The 17,785-nt window shown below is 48.8% G+C and overlaps 1 protein-coding gene across 1 annotated transcript in view; it reads left to right on the forward strand.

Annotated features, from left to right (window-relative positions):
* Positions 1 to 1,648: 1,648 nt before the first annotated feature.
* PTPN22 (protein tyrosine phosphatase, non-receptor type 22) overlaps positions 1,649 to 17,785 on the forward strand; it is an 18,959-nt gene continuing 2,822 nt past the window's right edge. The window contains exons 1-16 of the mRNA XM_019470350.1: positions 1,649 to 1,735; positions 5,629 to 5,737; positions 7,425 to 7,501; positions 8,457 to 8,552; positions 8,963 to 9,001; positions 9,343 to 9,414; positions 9,510 to 9,569; positions 10,021 to 10,163; positions 10,688 to 10,754; positions 11,622 to 11,699; positions 12,243 to 12,335; positions 13,702 to 13,778; positions 14,609 to 15,369; positions 16,384 to 16,470; positions 16,610 to 16,740; positions 17,283 to 17,310. Of these exons, the coding sequence (XP_019325895.1) occupies positions 1,649 to 1,735; positions 5,629 to 5,737; positions 7,425 to 7,501; positions 8,457 to 8,552; positions 8,963 to 9,001; positions 9,343 to 9,414; positions 9,510 to 9,569; positions 10,021 to 10,163; positions 10,688 to 10,754; positions 11,622 to 11,699; positions 12,243 to 12,335; positions 13,702 to 13,778; positions 14,609 to 15,369; positions 16,384 to 16,470; positions 16,610 to 16,740; positions 17,283 to 17,310 (2,005 nt within the window). The remainder of the gene's footprint in view (positions 1,736 to 5,628; positions 5,738 to 7,424; positions 7,502 to 8,456; positions 8,553 to 8,962; positions 9,002 to 9,342; positions 9,415 to 9,509; positions 9,570 to 10,020; positions 10,164 to 10,687; positions 10,755 to 11,621; positions 11,700 to 12,242; positions 12,336 to 13,701; positions 13,779 to 14,608; positions 15,370 to 16,383; positions 16,471 to 16,609; positions 16,741 to 17,282; positions 17,311 to 17,785) is intronic.

Consider the following 17,785-nt stretch of genomic DNA (forward strand, 5'->3'; position numbering starts at 1 on the left):
GGCAGGCAGGTGTTCAGCCATCTCCAGGAAAGCAGGGCTCCATCACGCGTAACGGTTACTTGGGAACACAAATGCCATCACTTCCTTCTTCCCCCAGCTTTATATGCTGAGCATGACGTCGCATGGTATGGAATGTCCCTCTGGCCAGTTGGGGTCAGCTGTCCTGGCTGTGCCCCCTCCCAGCTTCTTGTGCACCTCCAGCCTGCTCAGTCGGTAGAGCATGGGAAGCTGAAAAGTCCTTGGCTAGTGTAAGCACTACCTAGCAACAACTAAAACATCGGTGTGTTATCAACATTGTTCTCACCCTAAATCCAAAACACTGTACCAGCTACTAGGAAGGAAATTAACTCTATCCCTGCCAAAACCAGGACACTCTGAAAGAGTGATCAGCAGTCCTTTGCCTTTTAGCAGCTGGATACAGAAATCTTGTAGCTATTCTGTACCCAATCTGTGAGAAAACACGGAAGGGGAATACATTTAATGACTATAGTTACAATCGGAAAGAGAAACAGACTTGGTACAGCCAGACAGAAATCTTTGTGCAAAATGTAAGATATCGGAAAGATCAAGGTTGTGACTTCCATACTTTTTTTTAGTTTTTGGGGGGTTGTGTTTAGTTTAGGTTAGTTCAGTTTAGTTTAGTTTTCCCCACTTCTGCAAGTAGAGAAAACAGATGGCCTTTGAGAACGTTGCTCTCTGCATTTCCTTCCCATTTTAGGATTACCTCTACTTTGTCCTATGGGTTTTTTAGAGTACCTGTAAGTGTTACTGAGAGTGAGTGAGGTGAATTAGGCTGGCATAATTAACTGGATTTCTGTAGTCTACTGGAGTCAGATTTGACCCTGTCTTCTAGCCCAAGCTACCAGATGTGGGGAACTGTGGCTGGAAGAGTTGACCTGAAGCATGTCGATAGGTTTTCTCTGTTCAGAAGCAGTCGTGCAGTTCAGGGGAGTAACACGTGCAAGCCAGGTTCGGGTGCTCAGCATCTGCCTGAAGTATTCTTTCAAAATATTTTGCAGTTAATGTGGAAAACAGGCTAAGTTATAAGTGTGAAGGGGAGCTGTGGATTTTGCATGCTGTTTTAGGGACTCTTCTAGCTGCAGCATATTCCGAGTCTGAAGCCTTCCCCCGCAGCTGCCCGTGGGCACGTGTGCTCAGCTGCTGCCCCCCGTGCTCGCCCCTCTGGACTGTGGCCCGGGAGGGCCGTGCTGCTGGTGACGGCTGGACATGGTGCTTAAAGAAGTCAGATGTTGGGGTGCTTGGCTCTGGTCTCCAACGTCTGACCAGCTTCGTGGCACAGTGCACGGGGAACAGCTGGGCACGCTGGAGGCACGCTGTGGCCGAGGGACCCGGGGCAGTCTGCTCCTGCTGCGAGGCTCCGGCCCGGCTCAGTGCTGCCTAACCTTGCTGTGGGGCACACGCAAAGTGCGTGTGGTTTTAAAAGGAGGCGCTAGGGCCCCAGGTTGTGTGTTTTGTTTTATTTGACCACGATATCTGTTACGTACTAATTTCCTTTAAGACTTGTGATGAAGTCAGTAAACCACAGCCTGCCGCGAGTGCTCTCCGGGCTGGTGCTTTCCGCTGCGGCATGCACTTGACATGTCCGTTCCCAGGTTTGGTAGGCCAGTTGCGCTCGGTCTCCGGCAATATGGACCAAAGGGAGATTCTGCTGCAAAACCTGGAAAGGGCCCAAGGCAAGAAGCTCAACCGAGAAGAGTTTGTAGACGAGTTTTTGGTAAGTTCACTTAAGGCACGGCTTTGTGTTTCAGTTGATTTAAAGAACAGCTCAGTCACTTCTCCTCAAACGGGGATGTGATTTACATGTGACAATAAGATTTTCTGTGAATATTACAGCAGGAAGAGACACAGGAGTTAACTGGGGTAAAAGGAATATAAAGACAGAAGAGTAATTTAATAGTTTGCATTCAAAGTAAAACTGTTTGCTTTTTAAATAATTACCCGAGTGCTTCCTGTTTTCTACTTTGTGAATGCACTTGTCAAGACGCAGTTTCACTTCACCTGGTAATACAACTGGGGGTATAGTGAGGAATATGGAGCCACTGTCCCTTCTCCCCATTGCAATCTGTTATATCTGTGATACACGTGTTCCTGTCAGGGATCTCCGGTTGCTACTTGATATAGCTTTTCCTTTTTTCATTTCAATAGAAATCCCCCACCCTGCCCCCGTACCACCTGCAGAGCAGGGAGCGGGTGTTCAGATAAATGCCCTGTGGACCCGAGACTGTTGTACCTCTCATCAACACCGGGCACCTTGGCCAAGGTGCGAGAAGACGGCGATCTGAGCAGCTGGACGGGCCACTTCTCCAGCCTCCAGCGCTGCGCTAGGTTACGTGGAAGGGCTCATGCATCCATTCGCAATGAGTGCATGTGTTTTATGTCCAGCAATGCTTCTGGCCCCTCCTGGAAATTAATTTCTTGTTCCCTAAAGGCAAAACTAGCAAAAAATGCTGATGGCTCTTGCCTTCCCCGGTGTTCTGCAGTGTCTAGCTGGTTGAGATCTGCACAGTGCCCTGATCTCTGACATCTTTTTATTTGTTTGGGTGGCACGGGTGAGTCTTAGATGGCAATCCACTGTCTCACAGTTAAAGCTGAGGGCTGGTGAGGGCTGCTGATCTATCAGCTAGAGGAAGGTTGTTCTGGCAGGCTGTCTGGGCTACTTTGAGAAGCAAAGGCATTGCCCGGCTTTAGCAGACATAGAGAAGGGTAAAACTGGTACATCTGTAAGATCTCAAATGTCTCAAACACCAGAATAACCACTGGCCCTGAGCTACCCCTCCTCATAGGGGTTGCATCAGGCAGTGGTCTCTGGGGAAGGTGCAGGGGTTACTTAGGAGTCCCCACGAGATCCAGCCCTGCTTTGTCATACCAGTGAAGACTGGCACTTCAAACACTTGGGAAAAGCTTAGTGTTTGGTTTCCAGGTGTCTGGGTTGGAGGGAAGTGATTAATCTGAGCCTGCAGTGACAGTCTGTTGTTCCATGGAACAAAGTGCTGTCACAGGCTGCTGAATTTCCTCCTCTCACTGCTGTGCTGGGGTTGTAGTGTGCCATGCGAGGCAGCAGGGCTGCGGAGCCTCAGTGCATGTACTAGTTCTAGCAGCCAAATGTACAGTTAATTTTCTGACCAAAATGGCAGGTAGAAGTGGTCAGGGCTGCGTTTCCTGTTGTACTGGGACGAGATCTTCCCAGGACGGCCCGAGTAATTGGCCATCTGGCCATCTGGCCACTTCTGCAAGTGCAAAAGCCTTAACAGGCAATTGTGATGGCTTGCATTTCCAAACTTGGTAGAAACGTTTGATGCTATTTCTCCATCCTAATGTCTCTCTTTGTGTGAACAAGCATTCGTACATGCCAATTGTGGTGGTGTTACTGTAAATGACAGGGTTTTTTGTTCGAGTTCCCTTTTTCTGTTTGTGCAGTCTCACAGCAAGAGTTTGATCCTTCTTGCTCTCACTTGCTTTCTCATATGTAGCCATTTCCCAAGCAGTTTTATGCCAGTTTATGCAGGGACAGAAAAGTAAGATGATTCAGAGGCTCAGCTATGAGAAGACTGGCTTCAGTACTACGAGATGCCCCTTCCATGAAAGCTTACCCTGGAAGTTGGGGTTGCATTGGAAGGAGGCAGGGGCATGATGCAACCAACACCAGAAGAGCTCGGGAGGTTACAGGGACGTGTAGTCTACAAAAACCATCCTGCTCCCACAACTTCTATCACACTGTGCCTGCCCCCATGTTCTTGATTAATAGAGACTGGACACATGAACTGTGCTGAGCCTCCTGTACCCTCTTCCTGACTCATTCCATCCAGGTCAGTGAGACCTGCAACTCCTGTGGTATTGTGGCTGGAGAGCAGCAGAATTTAGGGTTTAAAAATTGCAGTTTAATGTTAAAAAACAGCAACTCTGACTTGGATCTGAATATCTGTGCACAGAATAATGTGGAGATGAGATACATGTTGCTGTGTATACCTTTTATCTGTGGTATTGCTAAGGGGCTGCTTGGCTTGGTCAAATATGTACAAGCTACAAAGCCCTCCAGCTCCTGATGTGGCCTTTTGGCAAATATCATCACTCTGAAGCTTAATGCATGCAGGCCCTGGAGGGTGTCGTGTCCTAGCGGGTGCTTGTCTAGAGCAGGCTGGAGTCAAGGGGAGTTTTGCAGCTCTCCTGCAGCTGCTTAGATGTTGGGTCTGCAGCAAGGAAGGACAGGGGCCAGGATTCTCAAAACGGGATGAGAGCTTTTGGGAGAGCTGAAACGCAGACACTTATGAGCTCCCGTGGGAAGGTCACTGGTGAGCTGACTCTCGAAGCGATTTATGGTGAGCAACCAAAAATCAGGGCCCCAAAACCATCAGGACTCCTGAGATTCTTGCTCATGTGCTGTCATGCCAGAGCTGCAGCCTCCAAGCCCTCGAGCACACCAGAGAGGGCTTTGACCACGGCGCTATTTTGGTTCAGCGACCCCAAGACCGGTGGGCTGTTTTTCCCCATGCTGTGAGCGGCTGAGCCACCGTTCCCACTTCCTATTAGCAGCTCAGGTGGGTCACCGTGAGGTGTGCACGAGGCATGAGAAACCCTCTCACCTCAGGTGTGCCTGTGGTCCCTTTTCTTTGCTTTTCACCACTGCACACCTTTCTTTCATAAAGGCACATGATACTGAGGGTTCTTCAGTGTCAGCCCAATTCTCTGGACCCCAGCAGAGAAGGGCTGTGAAGGTATGGCTCCAGGGTGACAGGAAAGGGAGCCTTACCCTTCATAGTGACAAACCGTAGAGACACTGATTAGAGAAATGACCTTTTGTTTTAAATCAAAAGCATTCCTTGGTTTCAAGAAAAGTGGTTAGGTAGACAAAAAATTATGAAAGAAAAAATACAGCAAGAATGGTGCTTTTGAAGTTGATGGTAGTGAACAGTGTGTGTTATTTAGAAGCTGATGTCAGTGAAATAAAATTCTATGCTTTGGCAGGAAAAAGATGCTTGAACTCTCTAGGAGTGCTGCAGCTTTATCCTGGAAATGAAAGAGATGGGAGATTCATACCTCTAAGGGTCTATCCTAGGACTCCTTCTCCTTTCTCTTTCATCAGCACATGTAGCTACTTTGCTCCGATTGCTTGTGCTCCTTTAGTGGCTTGAGCATTGCTGTTTGCAGCTATAGATGGGAGCATCTTTACCAAAGTGAGAAAAATCAATTGATTTATCTGGCTTTTCTGATATCATTTGTTAAACGTGGTTTAACATTGTTACTCCTCTTACCTGGGTGCCATTTATACTGAGAATGATTCCCCTGTGTCTCACTTATTTGTGAGGGCGATGCTTTATGTGCTGTATAAATGCATCATTTCACTTCAGAAGCCTACATGCCCGAGCCTCGTGTGGGCACTGCCTCAGCACACACTTTCCATTCTTCAGAAGCCTGTGCTGGGGCTCTCAGGTGGCTCCTGTCTCTATTCTTGCTCTGAGTACCTTGAGAAAAGCCACTCAGGAAAGAATTAATGGTGCAGACTTTGCTTTGTGGTAGTGAACCTGACCCCTAGAGACCTTCACACATACTCTCTAGTAGTGTGTTGTGCATAGCACATCTGCTGTAATTTGTTCCATTCTTTTATCACAGAAGTTGAAAAGGCAGTCAACAAAGTACAGATCGGATAAAATCTACCCTACAGCAGCATCTGAGCAACCAGAGAACATGAAGAAGAACAGATACAAGGACATCTTACCCTGTAGGTTGGAAATGGCAAATGTTCCTATTCAGCCTTTTCTTTTGCTAGCTCGAGTCTGTTCTCTTCCTCCAGTATCTGCCTGCACTGTTGCTTGCATATGAGCATATCACTGCCTGTCAGTTGGCCTTGAATTCTGCTGTTCAGATTAAAGGGTTTATCTTTGACTGTTGCAGTGCATGCTCTGGAATACTTTGGCACGTATTTTCTACAGACAGAAGAACTTCTGTTCAGTAGGAAACACATCCTCTAATGACTGTCCTTGCAAGCTTTCTGGGCAGCATTGCAACCACTTGTTTTCCAAGGCCTTGTAGAGAACAGCTTTGGACAAAGATGTCTCCATGACATACAAAGCAGACTACAGTTAAAAACTGTTGTGGCTTGTCCTGGCTTGGTGCAAAAGTCTCCAAAGAAGAGTCTGTCATAGGATCAGAGCAGACTGTCCCTTTCATCTATTCTAGCTTGAAAAAAACCCCTCTAAACCCACAGACCTCATTTGAGCCTGTAAGATGGAGCGCAGAGTGATTCTAGGCTTGGCTTGCTCCGTGGTCAAGAGGAGGAGATTGGCGTTGCACTTGGGGTAGTGGCAGCATCTGCAGCTCTTGCCTAAGACACCACCGCCACTCTGAAAGAGAGCTTGCCTGTCTGCTGCCTGTGTGTAGAATCATAGAATCATCATAGAATCACAGAATAGTTTGGGTTGGAAGGGACCTCTAAAGGTCATCTAGTCCAACCCCCCTGCCATGGGCATGGACATCTTCAACTAGATCAGGTTGCTCAGAGTCCTGTCCAACCTGACCTGGAATGTTTCCAGGGAGGGGGCATCCACCACCTCTCTGGGCAACCTGGGCCAGTGCTTCACCACCCTCAGCGTAAAAAATGTCTTCCTTATATCTAGTCTAAATCTACCCCCCTTCAGTTTAAAGCCATTCCCCCTTGTCCTGTAGCAACAGGCCCTGCTAAAAAATTTGCTGCCATCTTTTTTATAAGCCCCCTTTAAGTACTGATAGGCTGCAATAAGGTCTCCCCAAAGCCTTCTCTCCTCTAGGCTGAACAACCCCAACTCTCCCAGCCTTTCTTCATAGGAGAGGTGTTCCAGCCCCCTGATCATTTTTGTGACCCTCCTCTGGACCCGCTCCAACAGGTCCGTGTCTTTCCCATGCTGAGGGCTCCAGAGCTGGACGCAGTACTCCAGGTGGGGTCTCACCAGAGCAGAGCAGAGGGGCAGAATCTCCTCCCTCGACCTGCTGGCCACGCTGCTTTTGATGCAGCCCAGGATACGGTTGGCCTTCTGGGCTGCGAGCGCACATTGCTGGCTCATGTCCAGCTTTTCATCTACCAAGTACCCCCAAGTCCTTCTCGGCAGGGCTGCTTTCAATCCCTTCGTCCCCCAGCCTGTGTTGATACCAGGGGTTGCCCTGACCCAGGTGCAGGACCCTGCACTTGGCCTTGTTAAATCTCACGAGGTTCACACAGGTCCAATTCTCAATGTGCAATGTGTAGGCAACGGCAATTCTGTGCAGGGCTATTGGTAGGTGCAGGAGGAGGCATTAGCTGCTTGCACAGCCATTCATCTGCTCTGGGGTGAGCTCTCTGATGGATGTGCTCCTCCAAAGCACCTTGTCTGAGGAGCTCAACCACCATGAAAGACAAACAGTAACTGCTGCTTCTTCTGCTTTTGTGCCTGCAGTTGACCACAGCAGAGTGGAGTTGTCCCTGATCACATCAGATGCAGACTCTCATTACATCAATGCCAACTTCATCAAGGTATTGTTTCTTTCATGGTGTTTTGCCGTGCAAAGGTGTTTGTAGCAGCTGTTAGTGCTGCCTGGTTGAGTTGTGCCAGGAGGAGCAGGTCCTGCAGCTGTGGTGAGTGAAAGGACTATGCAGTAGTTTCTGGGCTATGCTCAAGGATAATCGATGTAAAGAAGATGTGTACAATCAGTGAGCCCTTCAAAAACACCCCTTGCCGCACAGAGGCATGAGGCTACAGGGCAAGGCACACGTGCTCATGTTGGGGCGGGTGGTGGAACAGTTTGTGGCTCACAGCCCCAACTTCCTCGTCAGTGTTACTGCCTTTGGTGGGTGACAGTGGTGCAAAATTGCCTGTGGCCAGAATCGCCTTGCCTGACACCAATGCACAGGCAGGAAGCCTTGCACAGCAGCACAGCTCAGTCCCACTGCAGCGGCGAGCAACAGGGCAGGTCAATGCGGGCTGGTTCACCCTCGGGAGCTCCATGTGTTTTGGGACTCTCCTGCGCTCATGACCCTTCTTTGATAGATGGTAGATGGAAGGTTTCCTTCATTCTCCACAGTGACCGAGGGCTCTGTGCAACCCATCTGCAGAAGAACAGACCTTCACAAGGGGTTTGTTCTTTGGCCAGCTGCCACAGATGTGCCAAGCTGCACACTGGAGAGCTGGATCAGCTGTTGCGACATCACCCCCAAGCTCCCAGATGCACTGCAAGAACTGGTGGTCTCTGGGAGCAGATCTCAACTCAAGCCCAGCTCCATGGCTTGGGTCTTCCTTTGGGAGGTTTGCACACCATTGGTTTCAGGTTGCTTAATTTAATTTAGGTGCCTAAATTTCAACTATATAAAAGCCCTTCTAAGTCCTTAATGGGCTCATTGGATAGAAGTAAGATTCAGAAAGAGGGATGACTTTATTTCTGCTAGTGAACTATGAAATATGTCTCCATGTCTGATCTGAATGCTGTTTTAGGGTGTCTATGGGCCAAGAGCATACATTGCAACACAGGGTCCTCTCCCCACTACTGTCATTGACTTTTGGAGGATGATTTGGGAGTATGAAGTCCTGGTAAGGTGCAGATTTATATGCCTTTCTTTTTTTTTTTTTTTGAAAATAGAAAAGTTGTCTGTACAGCCAGCCAGAAGTCCTTTTTGACTAAGCAGACAGTGGGAGTGTCAGGGTTTCACTCCAGATGTTGTGTGTGCCCCGCATCCTTCCCGTGAGCCTCCTCCACACTCTGCTGAGACAGGAGTCTGCTTGTGGCTGTCTCTGCATTCGGGCTCTGAGTGGGAAAGGTCCTCGCACCCGGGCTGTGGATGATGTCCTGAGTTTGATTTGCCTAGCAGTCTGGGACTCTGGGGAAGGCAGCCCACAGAACTTGCTCATTGCTGATAAGTGCCCGCAAGTGATGAGTTTGATTTTGCTGCCTGGATAAGAAACTGGTGTTCAGACTTTTCTAATGAACCTTCTTTCTGCAGGTTGTGGTCATGGCTTGTATGGAGTTTGAAATGGGAAAGGTGAGTAACGTGTCAGAGATGGCTCCTGCCGTGACAGTGCCAGGGCGGGGTGGCGAGACGCAGATTTTTATTAAATCTTATTAGTGACAGTGAGTTTCTGTTTGATACAAGCTGTTTCCTGAGTCTCCAGCTGCAGATTCTTAAACCATTTCCAGTAGTGTAGCTAGCCTCTTTGGAAGGGAAAAACCAGCAATGATGGCTCCAGGGAAGGGGAGGCTGGAGCTGGCCAGTGGCAAGAGCCGGGCCTCCCCCCAGCATGAGTTTTGTCCGGCAGAGTGAGACAAGAGGCAGTGCGGGTGGGCCGGTGGTGAATAACCAAACTGTCCTGCTTCTCGCAACAGAAGAAATGTGAGCAGTACTGGGCAGAGGTGGGCGGCTCTCCCCTGCAGTGTGGTCCTTTCTCCGTCGCCTGTGTGAGTACAGCTGCCGCGAGCACCATGTCACATCACGTGCACTGGAAACTCGTGTCATCTGCAGAAAATATGACTCTCAACTTCTTGTTCTGCAGGAAGCTGAAGAGAAGAAAAATGAGTATGTGATTAGGACTTTAAAGGTGACCCTGAATGGGGTAAGTAGGAAAGGTCAAGGCAGGAAATGCATCTTGGCTAGCTTTATTATATAAATATTAAAATATGGCACACTTTGTGCAGAAAATTTTACGCTGCTCAGCCTGCTATTTGATATTTGACAGTATGAAGAAAGTAAACAATTAATTAACTCAAACCTCAATTTCTGAAGCTGTTTGTCAGTTGTGGCAAATCAGACCCTGGGTAAGTGAGGCCAACAGGTAACCTGAAGAATGTCATGAAATGGCAATGCTTCTTTTGTAGCAAGAACAGCTGCAGTCTGCACCTCTAACCTTTGCCTACCGATGCAGAAGGGAACTGGAGATGTCTGCAGCATGCCAGCTTCCCCCTACCATGCCGACATCCCAGTCTGTGCCTGCAGGAGCCGCGGCAGCATCCCCTCAGTGGGGCAGGCCAGCCCTGGACCCTGCCAGTGCTCTTCTCCTCTTGCAGGAAATCCGCACTGTCCACCAGTTCCACTATAAAAACTGGCCGGACCACGACGTCCCCTCGTCCATTGACCCCATCCTGGAGCTCATCAGCGAGATTCGCTGCTACCAGCCGGATGACAGCATCCCCATCTGCATCCACTGCAGGTGGGTGAGCTGGTCACCAGTGGGGAAGGGCTGCCGGCCCCCTGGCCCCCCGTGCTCTCGCTTCCCAAGTGGCTGCAGGCAGGGTGGCAGCTGGCGCAAGCCAGCAGCCAAGCTCCTCTCGTAGGAAGTCCTAAGGCAAATGTGTCCTCTGAGGACAGCTAGCACGGCCAGGTGGCAGGAAAGGAGACAGCAGCAGGCCAGCGACAGCACGTGTAGTTAAGAGACCACCAACACTGGACATGTCCACGTGTGGGCTGGTTGCCACAGGAGGACTGAGATCTGTTTGCAGGAGCACGAGATGTGCCTTCCAGCCTGCAGCAGAGCTGTGGGCAGGTGCTGCCTTACATGGGGCGGGTGAAGCTGCAGCAGGAGCAGCAGGGCCGTCGTGTGGGTCTGCACCCTCCGCGATGTGGGATGGGAGGGTCACAGAAGGCTGTGGATCTTTTTCAAATATCCTTGTCAGAAAATACAGCGTGCCCATCCTTTGACCTCTGCTAGCAACCCTGCTGTGACTGTCATTGCAGTGCTGGCTGCGGGAGAACAGGAGTCATCTGTGCAATCGACTTCACCCAGAAGCTGCTGAAGGATGGAGTGAGTGCCAGCCCGGTCTGCGTTTTCGAACAGTGCCTGCATGCAGCACCGCTGCACGTCTCTGTCTCTCCCTCCCCTTCTCTCTCCCTTTACTCTCCCTTTCACCCCCCTCTGACTGCATGCAGATGTATTTCAGATGACAGCCATGAATGGGAACTCCCCGCAGCCTGACTGGAGAACGGCAGTGGCCAAACCGCTGATACCCCATTCCCCATTTGTGCTGCTTCTCTCTCTTTAGGCTCTGCATCATCCATGCACTGTCCGTTGCCATTGCTCCCCTCCCCATCCCAATGCAAATAGCCCCCGATGCTTGTACTGATGGGGCAGAATCCTCCCTCCTGTTGCTCCCTCTGGCAGGACCTTCGGATCAGGGAGCTTGGCTCTGCGCTGGCCTTCAGTCTTCAATACAAGTTTACTGTCTATCTGTCTCTCCGCACTTAAGCATCAGAAATCCAGGGTTTCCAAACTAACACCTTGCTTTACTCTGACTCTTCAATAAAAACATATGTTTTAACAGTGAAGTAATCCCTGGCCTTGCAGCAGGTTGCTGGGACTCTGAGGAGCGGCTGTTTTCTGTGCCGCAATAACCCTGGATGCATTGATCTGGGAAATCGGTGTCTTGCCCTTCGTGCTATTCAGAGCTGTTACCAATGCTGTTATAAAAAGGGTATTTTCTGTGGAGTGCAAGACAGGAGGGAGGAGGCAAGCTGGTTCATAATCAAAAATGGCACTCTAAGCAGGTCCTTTGTTAAAAATTCTTGCAATAGTAGGCCTCAATTTTGGACACTGCTCTAAACTGCATCACGATTGGAAGCTGCTTGGAATTAGACCTGTCTGTAATTTTTCACCTTTTCTCTTTCTTGCAAGATTGTTCCAGTGAACTTCAGTATTTTTAGTCTGATCCAGGAAATGCGCACGCAAAGGCCTTCCATAGTGCAGACCAAGGTATGTTCAGGACATTTTGCCAACTAGTATACTCCCCATACTGGGACCTCAGCTTTTCCCCAGGAGGGTTTGCAGTAAGGAAACACAGAGCGGTTGTGCTGCTGGGAACTGGGGCCTGTAGATGTTCTGTAAGGTCCCTTTTCTGAACAGAAGAATAATTTTGCAGAAATTAATTTGGTAGCTGACCATTTCCTTGTAGACAGCTGGAATAGCTTAGTGTTTGCAGTCTGATTTGTTGAACGCTTACGCTGTGAAACAAGGGACTGTCCAGGAAATAAAGTGGGAACCCTTCTCAGCTGAGACAGACTGAGGAGGAAGCTCAGTGAAGAATAGCGTTGTTTGTGCACCCGAAAAAAACCCAAATGCTTCAGTCTGAACCCTCTGAAAGTTGTGGCTTCTACCTCTTCTGAGAATTTACCCTGCCAATGGACTGGAAAGTGGCAGCTTCTCTCGGGGGCTGATGCTTGATTTGGGTAACAGGTGGCCATTTACAAGTACTGCAGGTGCTGGCTCTCATGTCTGTTTTATTTGTCTGGAACGCAGGAGCAGTATGAGCTGGTTTATGATGCGGTGATTGAGCTCTTCAAAAGGCAGATTAAAGCACTCAATGCCCAGGAAGATTCTGCTGCTTCACAGGTAAAAGTCCCCAGGGCATGCCAGCTCTAACCTAGATTCCTACTGCAGAGGTCTCCTCTGCAGACCTGGAATGAATCGCCATGTTTTCTGCTATCCTTTATGCCCAAACTGAGCCTCTTTTCAAGTTAACCCATGAGAATCCAGCTGTTTCCCTGAATGTGCAATGCTTATCACAGGATTTGGCCCCAAGCGAGAGCTAAGTTGTCTTTGGTCTCAAAACCATTTTCTATATACTTTTATAATTGTTTAATGTAATAAGTGAATAGAAAAGCACCAACTTCCTACAGCAGCGGCTGATTTCCATGTGGATGTGCCAGTGAAACTTGTCTTCATGGAGTGCTTGCAAGCAACAGAGTGACTTTCAATCCAGGTTGGGAAGCTTGGGTGCACAAGGTGGTATGGCTAAAAGTGTTAGTCTGCAACATGGTGGTATTCTAGTGAGGTAATTAGCATTACAGCCTGCCTGTGGGAGATAGTAGGCTAAAATATCTCATAAGTCTTTCAAATCTGATACACCTCTGAGGAAAAACAATGTGGTCTTGGTACAAAGTTGCATATAAACAGGAACATCCAAAGCATCCATGGTTAAGCTTTTCTTTGTTCTTGCTGTTCTTCTGTGACTGCTGGCATGAACCTTACCTTGCCTGTGCAGCTGTTTGCAATCTGGCTGAAGTAAATGCATTGCCATTCTTAGGCAAAGGCTGAAAGGTTATAGTTAGCTTATTTTGTCAGAAGCTTTTGTCTAAAGAATTGGGAACGGTACCCTGCCATGGGACTCGTGCCGCAGTTTTTCCATAGGATTTGCAGGCTGTTCCAAGCCAGAGCTGAGTGAGAAAAGAGCTGAAAAGAGCCTCTTTCTATGTCTTGTGGACAGTCTGTAAGCAAAGGAGATGCAAGACGAGGTTGACACAAAATGCAGAAAAAGGTTCAAGTCCGGATGTGGTTTTGTAGCTCCTGGCCAAGCCTCTCGCCCGCCTAAACCTCACTGCCCTCTGAAAGCACTTTGCAGAGCATGGGGGGTGGTCATGTGCTGAGGTGTCACAAATGAAACCAGGCTGAATGGCCGCATAGGGTCCTGAAGGCAGAGTTGTCTGCGTAGGCTGTTTTGCAGGTGTTTGAAACAGCTGCATGGTTGTACGGCGCTGTACTCTCATTTCAAAAAGGTGCTGACAGGAATTGCTGTTCAGAAGGATCTGTCCTCAGTTTTCAGCTCCAACTTGGTGTTTTCAAGTTGGTGTTTGTCACTTCCAAACTGCATTAATAATTAAAAGTAGCTGGCACAAACTCCAACTCCTGAAATAGCATGCTTGTGTTCTTTGCATTCTTCCTCCTCATTCTCTTGTTTTCTAATCTTTTCTTTTGCTAGGTACAAACAAGGCATCCTGTAGCCAAGCCACTTCTGACTCCAGTGGAAGATATTTATTCTCTGAGATTACTAACCTGGTAAGACCACAGCACAAATATCCCCTGGGTTAGTATTTTCAGTCACGCATACGATTTCAGGAAGATGCATTTTTTTATGTGTGCTTTGTGACAGAGTTCTGTTTGAATGTTGCATTTCAGTTGTCAGCAGGACCTGCAGCCTCCCTTGAGTCCTAACATAACATAACTCCTGCTCTTCTCACTGATGTGTCTCTGAGACTAAGTCTCAGCCTCTTCCCTGCATGCCATTATCTGTCCCCCTCTTCTGCCCTTGGGTCTGTTTCATGTTGTGCTTACACGGTGTTTCACATACGAACTGGAAACACATCACAGAGCAGTATAAAAAAGGCTCATGCACGTGGAGACACCCCAATGCTGGTTCATCTCAGCCCTCTGCCTGGAGCTGTGTATCCTGCAGGATGCCCCCCTCCTGGTCCCATCTTTCATCTGCATGTGCCACTCCAGTGCCTCTTGCTGTAGGAACAGCAAGCCTGAGGAGTCTAGCCTCCTGTCACGGGCAGCTTCAGAGGGTGGCGGGATCTTTCTGTGGGCATGTTTCAGTTTGCAGTGTCTGCTTTCTGTAAATAATTTTGCTTTTTGGTATAGTCTGCATTGAGGCGGTAGTTTACCTGCATAAAGGAGCCTCCTCTGTTCACCTTTAATGGTGTTAAAATGGGGCACCAGGGTGCACAGTCCTTCCCTGTCCTCCTTGCTTGAGGCTGAACCAGGCTCTACGTTCCTGGAGGACGGATCTGCTCTTAGGAGCAATGTTGTGGGGCCTTGTTAGTAGGCTAACAGAGATTTCTGAGTACTAGATGGCTTTGACTTCACATCATGGTGCTTTATTCCAGCTCAGAGCGAGAGGAACAGGATGTGCATCAACGCCTTCCTCCGGTGGTACAAACCAAAGCATCCCTGACATCGTTGTCTGCCATGGGAGTACACGACAGCTCTGGACATGGGGTCCCTCCCATCAGACAGGCCATCTCCTTTGGCACTTTGAACTTCATCAACCGCAGGAAGGCAGCTGCCGCTGAGAAATGGGGCGCTGGGAATGCTCACCAGAAACACCGCAGTTTGGAGTTCAACAGCATCTCTCCTGAGCAGCTGCTTCTGAACCTGGAACCAAAGGGAGCAGGCAGAAGATGGCCTCGTGGCAGAGCACCTCTGACACGGACTGCATCGACCCCTTTTGTGCTGGTGCACCAGGGAGAAGGCTGGGAATGGGATGGAGGGGGTGCAAAGCCTGTTTTGAGTTCACGGTTGCCAAATGCCTGTTACTCAAGCTTTCAGGGGAAGAAGCAGGACGGATTTTCCCCTGTTGAGCTGAACCACTCGAGCCGAGATGCAGACAGCCCCCCAAGCTGCAGGAACCATGGGCAAAGTCCTTACCCTTTCTTCTGCTCTGCAGAAGACCCCTACTTCTCTTCACTCTCTCCAGAGGACCCCATGTCCCCGGTGCTTACTGAGTGCTTTGCAGAGGGGCAGGATGCATTTCTCCCTTCTTGCTCTGTGAGTGCCCCACTGCAGCCTGCCACGGCCAGCTCCCCACCACCCAGGCCTGTGTCCCACCACACTCCCCTGCTGAACGGCGAGAGGATATCCTCCCCGAGTAAGTGGTGCAACACTGCAGCAAGCTGAGCTTGGTCACTCTGGATTTCGGTGTGCTGGAGGGAGTGGCGGGTGTTGTCTTTTGGCGTACGGGCAGGGCTGTAGCTGCTCCTCGGGACTGTGTTCCCGCAAAAGCTGAAGGAGCAACTGGTTTCATCCTCACACTCATTTCATCCTGCCTTAAATTTTTCCCATAAAAATAAACAATGTTTTTAGAACAGCATGATCTTGGGTTTCGCGTTACACAGCTGCTCTGGAGTACTGTGTCACCTTGCTATGGCTCTCACAGGAAGGCAGGGATTGGTGCTGACCAATTCTTAAAACAGGGTGCTCCAAGAAGCATTCAGGAAACTCCCAGAAATGGTTTTCTTCGAGGATCTCGTTTCCAGGTCAAAAAACACTCCTTTCCACAGAGTGTCGTGCAGGGGGACGCTGACATCCCACTGAGACTGAGAGAACCAGGACTTCAACATTAGTGTTTTGCCCAGATCTGTAGCCTTAAAACCATCACCCACCATATGAAGGGGGTAGAATTATTCCTTGGTCTGGTCAGTCCTGGCCCAGTCAGGCATTTCCCGCTGTCTGCAGCTTTGGCATTTTCTCAGCTTTGTCCTGCTCAGGCCCTTCAGGATTCAGTGTCACAGAAGTGTGCTCGTTATCTAGATGCTAGAGACTCTCGGAAAGCTATGGGAGCTGCAGCACAAGCCAAGCAGCAATGGTACCGCCAGCTGTGAGCTTGTCTGTGTGCTGGGGGTACGCTCATCGTTTTCCCCTGTGCAATGGGAATTCTGCTGCCGACACTGCTGGAAGTGTGTCCTTGGGGCCACATAGCTAGCAGCAGGTGAATTGGTGCTGAGGACTATTTGGATTTTTAACTACATTTTAGAGGTGTTTAACCATCATCTCCGGTGCATGGCTGGGCAAGAGCAGTCAGCTCTCAGAGTCTCTGCAGAGGTCTGTAGTTCTCCTGCTGTGTCGTGCCATGTAGGTAATCTGTCCATGTCTCCCCAATTAGCCACCCTGCCACAGCCAGATGACGATGATGATCCTCCACCCCTGCCCGAGCGAACCCCCGAGTCCTTTATTGTGGCCAGTGAATCTGGTAAGTGCATTTAACAAAGGGGCTGAGAAGTACTCTGAGGGCTCCTCCCATGTTTGTGTGGTATCGTAGCATCCAGCAGTGCCTTTGCTCTGACTGTCTGGGATGAGAAATGACCTCTCTTGTGTTCAATTGTTTCTAGGACAACTTCCTCTGGCCACTTCTGATTTTCAGCTTGCAGCCAGAAATACAAATATCGGAACCTCTTTGGAGTGGAGTGGCGAGTCTCATTCAGAGGTGTTTAACGACTCAGTGAGACTGAGACCATGTAAGGTAAGTAAGCGGCTTTTTGTCTCTTCTCCAGCACTATCACTATGCCAATTTCCTTATCGTGTTTCCTTCTGTGAGAAAGACCCTAGTTTTGGCACTGTGTACTTTCCATAAATTATTTCAGGGTTCAGGACTGGGAGGAAGATGTGGTATCAGTCAGGCTCTTCCATATCAATATCTACTTTACTCCAAACATTATTTTTTGGGGTCCTAAATCCCATACAAGGTAGTAAAAATATTGTTCCTATTTTAGAGAAGGATAATGAAAACAGGGAGTTAGTGGTCCACTGAGGTTCACACCGCCCTGTGGAACAGGCAGGAGCTGAACAAAGTTTAGGCATCTGTTGATCATCCCATAGTTGAAGTATAGCTTTGCAAAGTGAAACTATAATGCGTAAGTCTATCTTCCATTACATGCTCAGCATGGAGGTGTGTGGGTGTTTGCACGTAACATCATTTCTTTGTCTTCTCTGGCTTGCTTGTGTGCAAGAGAACAACATTTGGTTGTGGGACTTTCAAATACCTTCCTTGTTTTTTGTTTCCAGAGTGTGAAGCTTCGGAGCCCACAAACAGGTATGTTTAATGCTGGGATAAGCTATCTTTGGAAATAAGGTCTGCTTTTTACTGAAGCTGCTTTACCATATTTAGTAAATGTCTTTAGGATCTGTGCTCAGTCCAACGGAAATTTTGTGTTGCTAAATAGTTCTGCAACTAAATAGTTCTAAACAGAACTAGACAGTTCTGCAACCAAATGAACTGGTAGTTTTGTATTTCCTAATCAGCTCCTGCCTCACCCTGTACATGACGATGTCCCTCGCAGCCTCCTCAGGCTGAGGGTTGTCACATCTTTTGCTGCATGTTGTGTGTTTCCTTTGAGATGATTGAGATATGCCGATTAGAGTGCTGTGGAGCTCTCAGTGAACTGATATATATATATATATATATATATATATAAAAAAATATATATATATAACCATGTCACGCTGTCACATTCGAGAACTAACAGACTACCTGGGAAACAAGGTAGGCTTCCTCTCTCCTGTTTCTT

Source organism: Aptenodytes forsteri, unplaced genomic scaffold (assembly GCF_000699145.1).
Source record: "Aptenodytes forsteri isolate BGI_AS27 unplaced genomic scaffold, ASM69914v1 Scaffold142, whole genome shotgun sequence".
Classification (NCBI taxonomy): Eukaryota; Metazoa; Chordata; class Aves; order Sphenisciformes; family Spheniscidae; genus Aptenodytes; species Aptenodytes forsteri.